The 19,014-nt window shown below is 39.8% G+C and overlaps 1 protein-coding gene across 3 annotated transcripts in view; it reads left to right on the top strand.

Annotated features, from left to right (window-relative positions):
- Positions 1–2,330: 2,330 nt before the first annotated feature.
- ccdc88b (coiled-coil domain containing 88B) overlaps positions 2,331–19,014 on the top strand; it is a 58,442-nt gene continuing 41,758 nt past the window's right edge. For all 3 annotated transcript variants that reach the window (XM_023282017.3, XM_023282016.3, XM_055016297.1), the window contains exons 1-9: positions 2,331–2,530; positions 3,736–3,884; positions 6,205–6,313; positions 11,852–11,921; positions 12,110–12,168; positions 12,655–12,738; positions 13,596–13,736; positions 17,991–18,136; positions 18,612–18,693. In XM_023282017.3, coding sequence (XP_023137785.2) covers positions 2,471–2,530; positions 3,736–3,884; positions 6,205–6,313; positions 11,852–11,921; positions 12,110–12,168; positions 12,655–12,738; positions 13,596–13,736; positions 17,991–18,136; positions 18,612–18,693 — 900 coding nt within the window. In that variant the 5' untranslated portion in view covers positions 2,331–2,470. The remainder of the gene's footprint in view (positions 2,531–3,735; positions 3,885–6,204; positions 6,314–11,851; positions 11,922–12,109; positions 12,169–12,654; positions 12,739–13,595; positions 13,737–17,990; positions 18,137–18,611; positions 18,694–19,014) is intronic.

Raw genomic sequence — 19,014 nt, 5'->3', positions numbered from 1 at the left:
CAACATGTTGCAAGTTATTTTATAAAGCAGAACGGTTTTTAAATGCTATTTATTTGCAAAGAAAGAAATATCATGGTGATCTGTCCTAGCTACAGGTATATCCCATGTGTGCTCATTCTTCTTGAATAAAACTCTGTCACAGAATAATTTCAATGAATGTCTTATTTGATTCCCAATAACCTGATAAATGCTTTCAGTGGCTGCAGAAAAAACACATTCTTGACTGTTAAAACACAAGCAGCCAGCAGAGGAGTCACGGTGAAAGTTTCAGGCTCAGACTTTCAAAAATATTTATAGTGTAATTAGTATCACAGTATCACAGTGGAAGGTAGAAAGTTAGTTACTGTAGCTAGTTCTTTCAAGTAATTACTACGAAACTAATTAAAGCTAACAGTAAAAATGAAAAAATCAATAGTTGCATGTTTAAAAAGACAAATTTTACTCCTTTTTAACGTGTAATCATTAATGCCAGCACTTTTGTTTCCTCATAAATATGATTCCCTCCACCCTTAGGCATTGATGAACATTTACATTTTTACGTGAATTTTTCAAATCTGGTGATACTCACAAGGGAACCTATTGTATTTAAAGATTCTCCCAAGGTTATCCATTTTAACCTTATAGTTTTGCAGCGGTTACTGGATAAATTTGGGGATATTTTTCTCTGGTGGAACTTTGGCCAGAACTTGAGGGGTTAATGATAATCTACACACACATTTCATTAGATAGTGAAATACAACAAGGATTATATGACAATTTTACCTGGCTAGAATGAGCTACGGTGTGTTTTTGTCCCCTCTGCTAGTGAGTAAGCACTAATATTCAGTACAAAATATGTTAAATATATCCTCCTTTTGCCCTGTAAATTCACTGAAAAAAGAAAACTGTAATTTTATGTAATGTTTCTCCTTGTCATTTACAATTTCTGTATTTTTGAAATACAGGAAAATATCCAAACACTACAAAAATATGCTGTGAATTGAAATGTCTAACGCAAAACAATATTAAAAACCTGTACCATTTAATGATAAAATTCCATCCTTCGAAAAAAAATGCATAAATAGATACAAATATCTTCCATTAAACATTAAATAGCCAAAAAGAGAGAGAAATATACACATTGTCTTGCAATGATTTTGCCAGAAAAATGGATTTTAATAATTGAAAATTAAGGTTTTTTTTCATGAGATGTTTATTCTCTGTAATTTTAGAACAGTTTTGGGACCCAGCTGCTGTGATATTATTCTTTCTTTCAATATTTCAAGATATTTCATGCAGTGTGGCTACGACTGTTTTTCCTGCCTGTGCTGTTTAGTTGGAAAACATAAGTTTACCAGGAACATTAATAACCTCACTGAAATCGTGTTTGCTACCTGCAGCTAGCTCTGTGTCAGATTCTTTCTTTTGACTTTGATAAATACCTGCAGCATCTATTCACACCGGTGGTAGCTTCAGGAACAGAGGATCTGACCGTAAATAACGTTCTGTGTTCCTCTACACACGAGACAGGTCAGTTATTATACATGAAGTCCAGGTTTATACGGTGGAACTGTTTGCACTAAAGCCTCAGAATAAATCTTGAACTCAACCAGAGCTGTCAGGACACTTTAACCAACATAAAGCTGCCATTACGCACAACATCTCAGCGTTTCAGTTTTGTTATGTGAATTAGGGAAGTTAGAAATATTACAACACATATATTGTAAATTAAAACTGGGTTGCTTGGGTACACTTCCTCCAGTGATTTTGTTAACGGCAATAATGACGTAATACATAATTAAAAAAAAAAAAACACACACACACACAAAAACAAAACAGGAACTTTCCTTTGGAACCACCAGAGGTCACGATTGCACAGAGCTTGAATATTACACCTGAACGTGCTCTTATGAGAACAACGTGGAAACAGCAGAGATCTCACAACTTTGTGGTCAAAAGTGAAAATATACACCTTATTTCTCGAGCAAATGAGATCAGTAAGTGGTCCCGAAACAAAACGAGACGATTTATTTTCGTATTGGAGCATCAAACACCTTGCAGGACTGTTTTCATATTAAAGTGTACCAATATGAGGAAATGGGCCTATATTTCCGAATCAACAAGATCCATTTGTGAATATTAAACACAGCATTGTCATGTTTTCCCTCATATTATTCAGTCCTACCCTATGTGGAAAATGTATGCGTATGGTAGAGAAGTGAAGGGTGTGTTAGAACAAATGAAAAAAAAGAAAGAAAAAACGCAGCATGTGCGTTTTGAAAAATTCCGGTGCGGTTTTGCAATGAAACTGACACAGTCAGAGAGGAAGAGACAGAGGTGGAGGGAGGGGAAGGGCCGCACAAATGTCAAACGACTTCACTTGACGCGAGATGGATTCTCTCTCTTTGATTCATTATGCGAAGCGCCGATAGTATATTTTAGAATTAATTTGCTGTCTTCTGTGGTGTTTCACAGCCCTCGTAACACAACAATGGAGTCCAACATTAAGGAGATAATAGAGGAATTCATGGAAAGTGCGTTGGCGCAGTGGGTACGTCATTTATCATTTATCACTTTGAGTTAGAGAAAAGGTCATTATTTGTGGAGGCAGAGAGGAGAATAAAAAACAGGAGAACAGTGTAGAAAGTGTGTAGGAATCCGCCGCCTTGGCCAGGAACCAGTTCTGCAGTGAACTCCACATTATTATTTGCAACCAGAAATGCCTGTGACGTTTTTTTTACAGCAGTCTGATTTCGACTTCTATTCACCCAAATAAATATAAAAGCAGGACTTGAATAAACAACAGGAATAGCCTTGATATTGCCTTCTTGCTGTTGTGTAGAGAAAAGCAAACACTCCACTTCTGCTTTTGGCAGCTTCCCTTGCCTCTTAATGACCAGCTTTTTTTTCTCCCCTAGCCTTGACACTTCCGTGTCCTTGGGCTGTTATGTGATTTGAAAATAACACAAAGTCTTCTGCACTGTATTCAAGAGAGTGTAGGCTCTCTAAAATCTGTAGAGGATTTGTTGCATGTGTAACACACCAAATTTCCAGCTGAGTTTTCCACATGGGAGAGCAGTCAGCCTGAGGGGATTTTACCCTTCTGGTCGCTGAGCACTGTTTATGGTATTCTGTGATACTGTGCTGAACCTTGAAGGGATGTTCTCATTGGCTGCTGCTCCCTTCCAAAGAGGAGGTCAGAGGTGAGGTTCAACAGGATGCCCGCCACTGGCAGGAGCTTAGTATTTGCTGAAGGGCACTTCAGTAGGTCAGCCATTCACTGACACGAGCGCCTTCACCCTGATTCTCATATATGGAAGGACATCCGCCGCCGCCCAGCGCAGTCTGTCACACAGGGTCTCAAGCTGCTCCGCTTCACCTTATCAGCTCTACCAACTCAAGCTTGTTACTCTGTTTACCGACAGCGCAGTTTTTAGAAAGTGCAGGTGGGAATAAACCTCATTATATTGCCGTTTGCTTTGGCACAGCTCGTCTCAGCAGAGGGAGAGACCTTGGCTGCAGTCCTGCTTGGCTGCCTGTCACTGTGAAGTGCTTCCCAGTGTGGGAGCACAGATCCCACCTGTTCAGACAGGTGCGCCGACTCAAGTGGCTTCCTGTGAGAAAATGTTTGCACCTCTCCATCCCCCTCCTCGCCTCCCTCTCTGTACCTGCTTTCTGCTCCTGTCTCTGTCTTCCTCGTCTTTGTCCACCTCTTGGTACACACTTGACATAATCTCTCCATGTCTCCCGCCACAGATTCAGCTGTTTGAGAACATGGTGGAGAGTGAGGACGGTGTCCCGCTCTACAGTCAGTACATGGAGGTCAACTCTGTCTCCAAGAGTGCCCGAGAACGCTACCTGAGGCTGACCAATGGCGTTTTCCTCAATGAGGTCATGAGGTTCATGTAAGATTGATCAACGTTTTCTTGCTTCATTGACTTTCACTCATACACAGGCTGCAGTTAAACTGGGAGGGAACATGAGAGCTAATTTAATGAACTTGCAGGAACCTTTTTCACTCAACCTGTAATGTTAGATGTGCATTTAAATCTTAATAAGACTAAATATAAAAATAATAAATGAGCCCAAGTGCCATTTGTGCAGTAAAAAAATAAACTGTGTAACCTGGCACTTGGTTGCAAGTATTGGCAAGTCCAAATATAGAAATGACCCCACAACCTTCTTTGCAATTAAACTCCAAAGCTGAGCGAAAACCATTAAAAACCATTAGACTGGGCACCCTGGTGGCCTGCTGGTTGAGGCGCTTATGTAAGTAAAGTGAGTTAAAGCGACCAACAGTGAGTGAGGTAATAAAGTACAAACTGACCTTGCTTTTTTGGGCTGCAGGGGATTTTGTGTTTGTTGCAGTGAATGACGGTGAATTAAGGTTGCACCATATCCACTTCTCTTCCACAATCATAACCTCCTCCGTCTCCTTGCATTAGATGTTTGTCTCTATCGTGGATGTATTGTGTGTTATACATAGAAGGCACCCATTCACTTGAATGGAAATTGCTCACCATATGCATGAGGCAAAAAAAAAAAAAAAAAAATCTTGTTTCTATGTTTGCTTCTGCACCATGAGCCAATAGTCCACAGATATGTCACTAAAAACACCCCATGATTTATGGTAAAGGAAATCGTTGCACATCTTTTCCACAGGGCAGATGCATAGAGACGGATGAGCTTTTCTGAAAGTTTCAAAAATACTCCTGCACACGGTCTAACATGCTAACATACAATTATTCTGGTGGACCTTCATCAGGCAAGTGCTTTGTTACAAAGAAGAATCAATTTGAACTGGCAGTGGCTGCAAGTCTGCAACCAATGGACTTAGTGTTTCTCAAATAGTGGGGCGCGCCCCCCTGGGGGGGCGCAGAGGCATGTCAGGCGGGCGCGGGCGACTGGGAAGAAAAGGTCCTTCAACACGGAACTAATTAGCTGAACTATTGTTTTAACGTCGGCCTGTTTTTCGCGGCGTACAGCAATACTGAAATTGTGCTGGCCCATAGACTGTATATGCCATAGATAAAAAAAAATATTAATAATAATGATCTTCTATATATATCTATGGCATATGCACTGGCCGTTGAGACTCCGAAGTACAGACTCCTGAGAACAGGAGAACGCATCGTTAATGTGCAGTCGGGGGTGGGCGGGGCGAATATTCGGATCTCAAAATTAATATCTGCATACCACCATGGGGACCGAATATTCGGGTCCAGCCCTAGCAACAGGTTGAAGTTTCATGGAGAAAAGTAAGCAATGAAATTTTTATCAAACTTTTCAGAGAATAACTGAAAACATACTTTGTTGTGGTATATCGTCATATATATCGTTATCGTGATATAAAATAATCCATATCGTGGACAAGCTGGCAGTAAAGCTGATTGATATTCAGCTGTCTAATACATCCCTGGTTTGTAATTCACCCATTAATCAACCCAAACAATGCCCCAGATGTACAGTTTTTTTTCTAATCACAAAGATATGCAGGGTACATATGATTTGACTTTAGCCGTGTTTGCAGTAATTTAATATTGCCCCATCTCGAGGCAGCATTTTTTATTTGTACTGGGTTTTTTTGGACAAACAATTCTATGTTTTTAGCTTACCAAATGGCATTCCCTTTGTGTTTAATGCTAATTAGCTAATGTTTAAACAACTGGGAAGGCAATAAACATGTTTTTGTTTTCTTTGTGCCACAGTGCAGCTTCAGAGAGCTGCTAGCATGGCTGCACTCTCTTAGTATTGTTCTGTCTCTGTATAAAACGTGATGCAACATTTATCACACTCCCTTTCAGAACCTCATATTGTTCTGCAGCCTGTGTGAGAGGACTGCATGAATATGACCCACAAATTCTCAGTAAATCATAAAATGAGGTTTTACGCACGTGCCATCGTGTTAGTCATCTCGGCTGAATTCCTTATCTTCATGTTCAGATTTCAGCAGGAGAAAACCTTTTGTCTATTAACTGGCAAGACAAGATCTTAGTCAGTATTTGCCGAACAGCTGATTAATTTGGCCTGACCTCAGCCACATTATTTCAACAAATAATTGCATGTGGATTCTCACTGCCTGCTTCTCTGGCTCATTAAAATTTTATCCACTCCCTGCTTAAATGCACTGTTGCATAAGAATTTCTCATCTAGAGAGAAATGGTGCTGGGCTGTTTGATCAAGCTGCAGTAAATATGCCACTGTGTTTTTTCTGTGTTCGCCCAGAGACCCGAACCCCAAGGTGGAGCGGCTTTTCGACAGCGAGAGAGATGACCACATGCTCAGAGTCCAGAACTTTTCTATTTTAAATCGACACCTCCGAGCCTTCTACCAGGTAGGGGAGGGTCACCGGGGGCGGGAGGCTGAGATTGAGGTGTTAGGTCAAATCATCAGGAGGGAAATCAAGACGATGTGCTGGGAGTCAACAGAGCATGCACAGGTCTTTTCACATTCTCACTTTGAAATGGATGAAGCCCACAGAATGTATAATGGTGTTTAGTCCATTTAAGCATGACTCCGTTTCTGGAGAACTTCGAAAAATTCTAAGAGCGTGTGACCAAAATGAAAGTAACTACAGTTTCTCTTTAACTTTCCTTTCTATTTATCTGTATTATTGTTTACTTTTTAATTAATATTTTATGCATTTGGAACTTGAAATCAGATCTGGTACTAGTTTTGTAGACTACCAAGCCCAATATGATGAAAGCAAGAGCAGGCTTTACACCTCCATGTCATGGTCAGCGAAATGGTCATGGAAATAATTTGTGGCAAACAATTTTCACTATCAAGATATTTCACACACAACAAGCCAAATATCACCTCATTAGTAGTTGTCTGGGTGCCACAAAGCAAATCAGAAGGCCGCATGCAATGTGAAAAATGTCACTGGTGGTGGTGAATCCTGAGAGGATTGTCATCCAACTTTGTTCTCCTCATTTCTGCAAAGCTTAGTGACTTCCAGCTGAATGTTTGCTTTAGTTGCCTGCAGCTTTACTGTTCTGCTTCACTCTTTCATCAGCCTGTTCTCAGATGCAGCAGGAAGCTGATTTCAGCCTAAAAGCTTTTGATAAACCGACTGTACGCTACGTGCCCAGCTTCAAACGGCAGGTAGACAAAGTTAGAGACTACCTGGTGAACATATTGTAGAATATTTAGCATCTAAAGTGCCAGATCTTTTTCTCAGGAGTTGATGAAAACCCAAACAGACCTCAATACAAAAGCAATACTGAGCTCACATCCTCCTGGTGACCAGAAGCACGACTTCAAAAAATTCACATGATGCTCTAGATCTGCTTGACGTCAAAGTTTCGTAATCTTGAATGCACTTGTCTAAACTGGCCAAATATGGAGATGTTTGTGGATGTGAATGTGCTGCAAAATTGTCAAATTGACTTTTAAAATTCATGTAAATTTTTTCTCTTTTGTGCCTTTGGTTTCTGTTAGATTTTATGAATTAGCATAAAAAACATGTGCCATCAAACATGTTTTGAAAAGTTAGGAACTTTCTATGAATTGTTTTCATTTCTAATTGGATACTTGTGCATCTGAAAAATAAATATATTTGCCGTAAGAAAAGAAGATTGAAAACATGTTGTTTAACAACTTAGTAAGCTATAGACAGACTGGAGACAGCCCAACTATAAGCACATTTAAATTTACAGATTAACGTATTATTCCTATTTGTTGTATCTTTATCTGTTTAAAACCATAATGTGATCCTGGAGCTCGTGGTGCACGTGGGGATTAAGGAAATTAGACAGAATGTGTTAATTAATGAGCTTTAAATGATCTGATAGGAGAACATTTTGTTTGTTTGTTTGTCTTTTAACAAAGTTGATTTTACTTTTTGCATGTTACACTCTTTATACTCGGCTAATCAGCGTCTAGCATTAACATAGTATTCAGTAAATAGAAATAAAAGCAATATTGAGACTGAGGAAGAAAGCAAGTACATGTATTTTCCAATATGTGGAGCTATTTCTTTGTGTAGTTTTATGGAAGTTTTATTCTCATGTAAGCCTCAGCTAAGCTTAATTTGATATTTTGATAGCAGTTGTCAGACTTGAAGGTTAAAATCTCAGCAGTGAGACAAGTCATTACACAGAAATGCTTAGGCAAACCTGTGACACGGTGATACAGGCAATCATTTGGAAATGGTCTGACTCTGGTTTGAGCTTCATCTGCTCTCTTGAATACCTCTATTCACTTTCTCTATCATTTCCGGCAGAAAAAAAACGTTCCTATAAACACTGGTGTAATGGCTTTTCTTTGGTTGTTGTTGTTGCTGTGGACGGACTGAAATGACTTGCAGCTCATTATAAGTAGAACAGACTTGTAAAAATCGCCTCTGAAACATAACTCAGGGCCTCAGCAAATGGCGAGGGGAGATGGGGTGACAGAGGAAGACTGGAGAGGCAGTTGTCTAGCTATGAAGCAGTGAAAACAGAGGACAAGATGAAGCCCAGCTATCAGTCTTAACACATTTCGCCCGAGGATATTTTAGAAAGTTTGAAGTGTTCAAGTACGGAGGGTGACAGCATTTGCACGAGACAGAAGATGAGACGTGTTCCTGCTTATTATCAAATGGAGAGAGGAACAGTGGAGGGGCTGAGTTTTTTTAGTTACAGCTGTGGCTTAGTGCAGGGACGGAGAATAAAAATCTATCAAGCTCTCAGCATCATGCGGTTCATAATGTGATGTTGTAGGCGCCTGTGGCATTTTAGGAAATGACACTATTCTTTCCCTGGAGGAAGATTCAAGTGCTTCTGTTCTCAGCAAAGAAAGCGTCCCCAGTCAGGTGGACTGAACACGCTCTGCTCAGCTTGTCACACAACATAAAAACACGGGTCTACAAGGTTTCACTTCCTAATTTTCAGTGAATCACTAATGTCCCTTGAAAGCTCGGAGCAGCATAAAAAGCCGGCAGTAGTGCAAAAGCTCATATCAGTTGGGCAGAGTTTCAGCAGGTGCTCTTAAAAAAGGCTGCTGTGGACATTTAGTTCCACTCAAGTCACAGTTTTACTTCTCACTGTCTTTGTTTTCTAATGCTGTGTACGTGCTTATGAAAGAAAGTGTGTGACAGCGGTGATGAGTGTGTGGTGAGTTTAAACTGCAGCAATAATGTGCAGTCTGTCAGGGCTTCATTTTCTCTGCTGTGACCTCAGCCTCTCTCATACAGCAGCTGAGCTATTTGTGTACACATTACAGGCGTGAAGGCTATAGATTCACCTACGCTGGAAATGTGTCATGTGAGCGCACTGTGTGGCAGTTAATATTGCACTGCATTGTATGGTATTTCATTGTGCTGCTGGCTGTGTCCTGTTCTTCTTGACTGTATTCTCTTCTCATATTTTTGATCTGTTTTACTCTTCTTTTTTTTTTTTTACCTCTATCTAAAAGCCTTTAATGCCACTAAATGAGACACTTACTTTCTAACCTTCTGTTAATGGGATTTTAAATGTTAAACTCTCTTGACTACTAATTCATTGACCCTCTGCATGTAAAGTTCACTGTCCTCGGTAAACTGTGACATTTTTAAGGCTACTGAACATCCAATAAATTATGTTTCAGCTAATCTGGCTTGCATAAAACTTAAGATTCAAAAATATGGGGAAAAAAGGAAAAGAATGAAAGTCTGTGGGTAAAATGAAAACCAGCACCAATCCAGACAACATAATATAGAAAAATGAAAATTGGGAAATCATTTTGCAGATGGACATTAATACTCCCTGTTGGCAGCCAGCAGACTTGAAGTTTATTGCAATTTCAAAACTCTTGTATATAGCATGAGATTATAATCAGATTCTGACTCACAGACAGATAAAAGCTAATTCCTTATTTTTTTTTTTACTACAGTGTCAGAAAAAAAGTCTGTTCTTTGTCTAGAAATGAACTTCGAGTGCAACTGTCCTGGAAATCACAGAACAGCACAGATAACTGCACTGCGTATTAGTCATATGGTTAATCTTGTACTTTGGCTGGGTGTATTTTTGCATCAAATGATGATGTTTAAAATAAAGTGCAGGAGGGAATTTGAGCAAACACAACCTAGTGTGTATCTTGGCTGCACTACCAGACACACAATTGTTCATGCAAGGACATTAGCATGCCAGCAACAGCAAGCAGCTTCTATATAATTTTCAGTCTGGCTAATCTCCTGCACAAGTCTGTTTGGCATCATGAGCCATGATCTGCGCAATGACCAACTGAGCTGCAGTGGCTAATATCCTACATGCCCTGAAGGAGCAGAAACGTAAGGTTGGCTGCACATGCCAGCTGCAAAAAGGGACTTCCAGCCTCTTGGTACATTGCCTTTTTCACCGTGCAGTTTATAAATTACAGTGAGCAGCAGAGAGAGCTGTAAATGTGACTTGCTCCTGTACTCTGGTGATTTTGCATTGATGGATCGCAGGAGGATGTGAACAGGTTTTCAGAGCAGTTGGGAAAGGAGCTGGCCAACATCAGCGTGTGGCTCTTTGACAGAAATATTTTTAATTAATAGCAAAGTTCTACTTTTTCAGAGTTTTAAACCAAGTAAAAAGAAAAAAAAAGTTGCAAATTAACAGGATGATTAGCCACTACACTTGTGCTACACTAGATGGCAATGTAGGAGGAGCGAGGCCCCGCAGGTCCACATGACAAATACTTGTTTTTTCCTGCCAGAGAAGCCAGGTTTCTGGACGGGGAATGTCTGAGGCGTCTGCAGTCCAGCTTGATTCAGAGTCTTTTAAGTCTGCCAGGAGATTTGTCCAAGAGCTCAAAGCACAAATTACAACTCGCTGAAACAAGCTGACCACAGTGTTGGTGGGCCTTCTGCTAGTCCTGAATCACCCCATTTACTCTACAACACATTGTAAATGCTTCCTACCTCAGAACCATGCGAGAAATGTCCAATACAAGAGCTGATTTTGCCAGGCTTAAAGGATGTTGTAGCAGAGATTTAATAACTTTAGCAAATTCTATGTTTATTTCAGTTTTAATGTGCAAGAAAAGCTTTTTTTCTGTAATAAACACAACCCTTAGGTGAGATCACACAATGAAGACTGAAAAGGTGTTTTTTTTTCAGGCGTTCTTGCTTTTATCTGACAGTGTCAGTGTGGAGGTGACAGGAAAGAAAGAAAGCGTGAGGAGAAATCACGTGTTCCAAAATGACACAGTCTGACTTTACCGTTGCAATTATTTGTTCAGAGCTTTAAACCTCAAGGCCTCAGGGACGCTCAGTAAACAACTATGTGTAAAAGGATGCCTTGAAATTGTGACTGAGATATTTCTGAGTGAATTGGACATTTTACAGTTGAACAATAAACTCAGTGGTGGACAAAGGCTGTAATGGAGACGCTGTTTGTTATTTCTGCTCTGCAGTCCTTGATCTTATCAATACCAATACATTTCTGACAAGCTAAAACCAGCCTGTAGTATTGACTGTGATACTGTACCAGTCAGGATCTAGTAGCTAAGTAGCTTGTTGGCACTTATAATCCTCAGTTAATGTCCCTGCATTGCTGTCATATAACCCACATCCGTCCTATGTTTTAACCACAAATTCAACAATAGAAACAGTTTAGTGATTTTATTACAGATTTATTATTCATTCCAGTCTTTTTGTTTGTTTCTGTATAGAGAATGCAGAGATTTGGTTTCACTGAAATATAATAAAACTAATTTGTGCAAATCTTTCTGGACTTGGAAGAATGGAAGAATATGCTCTTATCAGGTGTCTCTTCTTTGTTTACACCACAAATTTTCAGCAGGCAGGTGGAAAGTTTTTATGTTCTAGCTTCTAGCTGCAGGCAGACAGACTGGACAAGCCAGGTGATCTCTTGAGAATTTTTTGCCCTCTTTACATTTATCCTTCTTTTTTTTTTTTTTTTAGGAAGACCTGCAGCAGTTGATACTGATGCCTCTCCCCAATGTTGCCATTCTGGGGCAGGACCCCCTAACAGGTAGAAGATAACAGCATGATCCTATCAGTGCCATGTCTCTTAGCCGCAAGAAAGTAATTACGCTTTATGTTTGAGTCCATATCTCTCCTATCTGTGAAGCGCATTAAGGTGATAATGATAAGGGGGATGGTGGTGGGGGGTGGAGATGATGATAATGATGGTGATGACAGTTATTTCTGTGTCCTCAGAGGCAGCCGTGGAGGAGCTCAGGCGACTGCTGCTGCTTTTACTAGGATGTGCAGTGCAGGTGATGACAAGCTCACATAACTGTCAGGCTTTTTGAAGGTTGATAATGGCACCATCATGATTATCAGTAGTTAGAAGATTTTTTTTAATGTTTTATGGTTTTTCTACACTTAATGTGTAGTCCAGAGTAAAATGAATGGTTGGATGAAGGTGAAGTTTGAAACACAAATCTTTGATCATCAAAGAATGAATCCTGATGAGTCCAAATGAGTTATTTTCCACCTTCGCGTTTTGACTTTCTATTTGGCATGATACCTCTTTCAAGATTTTTTATTAGTCTTCAAGTTGCTTGCTGTATATGACTAATGACCTCAAACTATCACAATGATAGAGCATAAAGTAATGTGTGAGTGTATTTTTGCTTGAAAAGTTACTGCAATAATCAGTTAATTATGAAAATACTTCCAGCTACGGATCACTGGACTGATATACTGTCTTATATTGATATATTCTGATCTACCACACCTGACTCTCTGTCATCCTGCAGTGTGAAAAGAAGGAAACATTTATTCAGCAAATCCAGTCTCTGGACATTGAGACGCAGGCAGCCATTGCCAGCTGTATTCAGCAAGTAAGTACAGAATTAATCAAGTCAACCCACCCCCCAAATATAAAATTCCTTCACCGACTGACCCACAGCTGATGAGATTTGGTCCAGGGGATAGATCTCTAAGAGGATTTTTGTTCCTAAATGTGATTTAGCATAGACTTTCTTTACTGTCTGGCCTGTAGGCAGAGAAAGTGAAACTATTATACCTTCTACTGCTGCTTCAAGTAAGTGTGGAAATGAGCTACTTGTCATTCTGCTGGCAGCCTCTTAAGGACCTCTGGGTGCCCCTTGCTGCCACCGTAGGATGGATCCTCCACCCCTCATGTCCACCTCTTTCACCTCCACCTCTGTCACATCAGCGTCTCTCCTTTTTCTCCTTTCTGTCATTCTCCACCGTCTTCTCCAGTAAAGCATAAATGTCAAATTGTACTCTTTTAAAAATACCCCCATGAATAATTGCCAGCATTACAAAAACAGCATGTTGCATGCCAGCGTGTCTGAATTACAGTAACGGCATGTTGCCCACCAGCCTTTTTTTGTGCCAGGTTTCTCAGCCTAATAAATCAGAGGTGAGAGGTGCTCTTCCTGCGTGGATGGATGCATCTCCTGCTTGTTGCTCATATGCTTTCCACCCGAGGACATTTCAACATGATCATTAGTTTTGCATGCATTAGCCAGACATTTTTGGACTCATTACCCAGATAGAAATGTGAGATGTGTTTTGTTTTTTTTTCTCCTGTTGTTGTGCAGATGCTTGGCATTCACACAGCGCTCACACTGCCTGGATTTTCTGTCCCCCGATCTGGCATTTTTGTGTCAGAATTCACAGATGCACATTGATGTTACCATAGAGACCTGAGAAACTGTCCTTGCTGCAGGTGACTCAGGATCCTCGCATGGTGCTGCCGCTTCAGTGGGAGGAGCTGGTGGAAGATGAAGGTGCAGACTTACAGCTGGTGTTTAGCTCCATGGCCAAACAGATCCAAAGCCTGCTGGCACACAGAGACACACATCTGGAGGTATGCATGCACACATTTAAAGGAATAGTTTGGCATTTTGGAAAATATAGTGATTTGCTTTTTGCTAATAGGCACAGATATATGTCAAGTTGAAGGATAAAATATAAAATGTCTTAGTAAGGTGCTTAGCCACCATGTGGCGCCAGAACAGCTTCAGTCCTTCTTGGCATTGATTCTTCATGTCTCTGGAACTCTACTGAAGGGATGAACACCTTTCTTCCAAAGGATATTCCCTTATTTGGTGTTTTGATGATGAAGGTGATGTCGAACATGTCGGTCAGAAATCTTCAGTAGGTATCAATTGGGTTGATACCTGGTGACCGCCAAGGCCAAAACATATGATTCGTGTAATTTCAATGGTGAGTCAAGTAAAGTCAAGTCACCGTTGTTTTTATAGCACATGCAAAACAACAGCTGTTGAGTGAAAGTGCTTTCCATTTGAAAAATAGGATTGGTGTTAGGTTGGTAGTTAACAAGTTTAAATATTAAGGCTAACGCTCTACAGTGTTATTTGTTATGAACATTTTCCTGATTAATTACAAAATTAAAGTGAAGAACCTGCAAAACTATATATGGAAGACCCAATGAATCCAAATGTTCCCGATGGAGAGGAAAAGCTCCTTTGTATCTGTTGGCCATCTGCCTTGACTGTTTATGGTGAGGGTAAACAGGAGAAAGAAAAGGATAAAAGGCAAACAGGCAGCAAACAAGAGAACATAAGCACAGAACTGATTGGTGGGACCAGTAGCTGCAGATCAAACTGGTGCAGCTCCAGATTCAGAAATGCCTGTAGAGAGGCTCAGAGAGAGAGAGGACAGAGAGGACAAAGCCCGAAATACAGGAGAGAAGAAACTGAGTAAATAACATGTAAATAGTCTGTGTATTTAAATGTTTTGAGGAAATGACGAGGATAAACACATTTAAAGACAGCCATATCAACATGATTGCTAAGGTGAAGCATATTGGATAGATTCAAAACCATTCAAACCATTCAGCGAATCCTCATGCCCTATGGATGGATGCATTGTCATTCTGCAAGAGACCAGTTATATTAGGACAGAAATGTTTTATCATAAGATAAAGATGATGACATTGTAATGATTTGCAGCGACTCTTCTATTTTGAAAGATGAACCATCTCAAAAAATGTCCCCACAGAATAACAGAGCCACAGATTTTGGTATTGTCTCTAATTTGTCACTCATCTAAATGTGTGCCTGTGTGCCGGTAAATATAAAGCAGCCAGGAGCTGATTAAGTTCACATAAAGACTGGAGTCATTAGGAAACAGTTTGCCTGTTATTGTGCAAACATAACAAAATCTGCCAACCAGTGCCTCTATAATCGTTTCTAGGACAGGCGCCGTATCTTCCTGGGCTTACTTGGCCAGAAGTATAGTCTAATACACCACCCCCAAAAAAATCACAACAGTTTTTTTCCCAGTATTTTGTAATCAAACAATATGATAATTGGACTGACTGGAGGATATTTAACCTTTGGGTTAAGCCAGATCTGCTGTTCACCCCTGTTCCTACTACTGATAATAAACTGGACTCAGTAACTGAGAGTCTAAATCTGGCTGGACAGCAAATAAGCAAAGAAGACAGCAATGCATATTATACCTGACTGAAGAGATTCCAAACTTCTGTATGACTTTTTGTTTAGCATCTACAACAGTTCAGACAGATGGAACCAGACCCATGTGTGGGAGCTACTGCAGTGCTGTGGGACTGTAGACACCAAGACAGTTTTTATTGCATTTTTTATGCCTTGAAGGGATTTTAACATCAGTGTCTCTGTTGGATTCCTGCTGGGGGACTTGCTTGATGCATAAAAATATGTTGGACATGTCCGTCTCAGACTTGTGTGACATTTTCTGCCACACCAACGTAACTCGTAAATTTTTAAGAATGTTTTTTTATATAATAAGTGTAGCACTTGTTTTTATTAAAGCTTCATTGTTTCAGGTTATTCTTTATGCTGCTGAGACCTTTTATTCAGTTTGTGGCTGTGATTTACCACCTACGGTTCTGGTAATTCTCCCTTTTAACCAACAGCTGAGCTTGAAGTCAAAAGTTCTAAGGCACTTTAAATAACAATGAAAGAAAAAGGAAATGCTTGTTGGTTGACTTTTGAGATAAAGCACGAGAGGCACGGTCATTTTTCCTTTAAAATCCCAAAGAGCCCAAAGCTATCCATAAATGAGCCTCGCATTCAACTTCACGTTTCTGTTTTGTGAATGCAGACACATTTTTGAATCCTCAAATCTGCCAATATTACACTGAGATTTGTTTTCAGCTTTTGGGGGATTAAAAGGCCTTATTAAAGGAATTATCTCTGTATCCAGTAGTGAATAATGCTCTGAACCTTTAGCTACAACCTTTATATGAGATCAGAGCAGCATGGGATATTAAATTCTCATCAAATAAATTCCAGTGACTCAAATAAGCCCTAATGAAACAGGGGCTCATGTTGCTCTCCATTATTTGAACAATGTAACCAGATAAAAACAGAATTGTCTGTTGCCTTGCTATTGTAGAAAGTGCCACACAAACCACACAGAGAAAATTACACACAGAGAAAAGTCACTCTCCATTAATTTTGTAGAACGATAAAATGACACTCTACCTGCAGTCACATTATTATTCAATATACCAGACTCTCTGTTGCACTTAACTCTTTAACAATAATGAGTCAAAATTCTGCTGCTGTGTTTTGAATGCAGTCGACACATTTTGAATCAAACTATACAAAGCACAGAGTCTCATGGTTCAAATGATGTAAACCATTTCAAAGATCCCTTGTGGTGAAAATCTATTTTTAGTGTGTTTTGTGGTTGTTATAAACTGGAAGGTGCACAAGAAAAGTTTACTTTTGTCATTCCTCAAGTCTCCCACAAGTAGATAGCCTCCCGACTTTACCAGTTAGTAACAATTTTACTGAGCTGCCACTTCCAGCATAAGAACCAAAAGTCATTTAGCTACAACTTTGTATAATCCTGCCCACTGCTTTAGCCATTCAGAAAAAACAGCTGCCTCCCTCAAGTTTATTTACATTCTAGCGTTGCTTCTGCTAACTCTAACATGTATCAACCATAAGAAAAACACAACAAATTGTTCTGCTGTTGGCTGCGAGAGTGAACACAAGAGTCTTCATGCACTCCCAGCATCCTTCGTGTTAGTGCTAACGTGGCTATATTTACCATTAGCTTTAATCGTATGCTAACAGGTCAGAGCTCCATGTAAATTTTAAAGCTGAGGAACATTCAGAGATGTTTTGAAACCACTTTGAAACCAATAAACAAGGACTGGGTGGGTTACTGTGTTTTCATGTTGCTTCAGTGAAACCAAAGCCCAACCAGTGTTTACACCTTTTTACTTCTCTCTTGCTCTCTGTGCTCACATGTACTGCATTTCAAAACAGCCGAATTCCTAGGCAAACAGTTCTAATTTGTATATTTTTAAAAATTTTTCTTACCAGGAAACAGAACGGGTATGAAATGTTATATGTTGACTTACGAGGCATTTCTAAGCTGCTGCTCTGCATCGCTGGGAACAGATTTTTATAATTGCAGCGTCATCAAACAAAGTCACCAAACACATGACCTGAAAACAACCTGTGAATTTAATTGTATTTCCATGTAAAACGATCAAACATACAGAAAGTAAGAAACAATAAAAAGTGTCTCTGTTGACTGACTTGTAGTCAACTGTTTTGCTTCATGCTGTCAATCAGACTCAGAGAGAGTCTTTTTCCTGAAAGAGGCCTGGACAGCAGCAGCTCAGCAGCATTTAAAGTTACACTAAAACAGTCCATTTAGAACAGAGCCTAAAGTTCTATAGTCATGGTAAAATAAACCATCTTTGCGGTATTTTGAGCTTCAAAATTGTAAGACACATTTAGAAGGATGTGTGAGACTTAAATACCTTGCTGAAAAAGAGCACAATGTGGAACTTTTAAGATACCAATACCACACCAGGACACAGCAAAACAGTGATTCCTTACTTTTTCCATCATCTATAGAGGCACAGATGCTATTTGCTGCCCCCGATTCTCACTGTAAAAATTCATAAACAAAAGGCTTCCATGCTTTTAGGTTTTTTTTAGTAAAAAAAGGGTAAATGTAGAGGGGTTCAACAGTGCAGAATTTGGCTGTTTAACACTTGTTCATTCTCCATCTACATCTGTCTTTACCTCCATCCTCTTTGTCCCTTTCCTACATCCACCTCTCATCTTTCTGTCCCTCTCCCTCCCAGAGGATAGCAGAGCTCTGTCGGGAGCGAGAAACCCAGGCTGATTCAAACATGGTGTCCCTGGGTGGCCACAGCGAGGAGCCGCCCCAAGGTCTGGCGCTCCAGCTGGCAGACAGCAAGGCCAAACTCCGGCGCCTAAAACAGCAACTGTGAGTGTGTGCGTGTGTGTGTGTGTCTGTGTGTGTCTGTGTGTCTGTGTGTGTGTGTGTGTGTGTGTGTGTGCGCGCGCGTGTGTGTGTGATTGAAAAACTGAAGAACCTTTAGAAAAGTTGTGTGATAAAGGTCAATGTGAAAAATCTGCAAATGTTTTGTTACCCATTACAATACACAAAACTGAGCTGTTACTGAGCAACGGGTCGGGATTACTATTTTTTGCTATTATTGCAAATTGCTATTATCCAATTCACACAGTGTATTAAATGTAGACTAAAGGTCACAGGAGTGAATTAGAATTTCTGAGTATGTCTTTTGCTTTTTCTAGGAAACATTTCCTGAAATGATCTTATTTTTATTTGCAAATTTCTCAAGCTATGATTCATATTAAAGCAAAAACATTGCCAGAAATACTGTTTTAAAAAGCTTTGTAATGCCATTTGTGGTGTTGATGGTTGTTTGTTTTTTTAGGGAGGATAAAGGTGATCAGATTTTGGATTACAAGCAGGAGATTGAAACCATGGAGGAGCAGCTCAGGAAGCTTCAGAAAGAGGTACAGACAGACAGATGACACCTGATGTTGTGTTTTTGTTGCTTCTTGCTGTGAACGCACAGAAAGACTTTATCACACTTAAAAAAACAGCTATTATATATTGTTTATGACATCTAAATACCAGGCTTGATGCACAAAACACTTTGAACAACCACTAAGTTGATTCCTCTGAGGTAATGTGTTTAGTTGTAATTAGACTGCACACCTTACGGCCAAATAGAGTTTGGATAGGAGAACATTCCTGTTAAATGTCTTTTCCAGCTGAACTTGACATTTGACTAATAAAGCTCATGAAATCAATAATCTGCCACACTGAAGAAC

Source organism: Amphiprion ocellaris, chromosome 13, assembly GCF_022539595.1.
Source record: "Amphiprion ocellaris isolate individual 3 ecotype Okinawa chromosome 13, ASM2253959v1, whole genome shotgun sequence".
Taxonomy (NCBI): domain Eukaryota; kingdom Metazoa; phylum Chordata; class Actinopteri; family Pomacentridae; genus Amphiprion; species Amphiprion ocellaris.
This window is presented reverse-complemented; position numbering and strand designations above follow the sequence as displayed.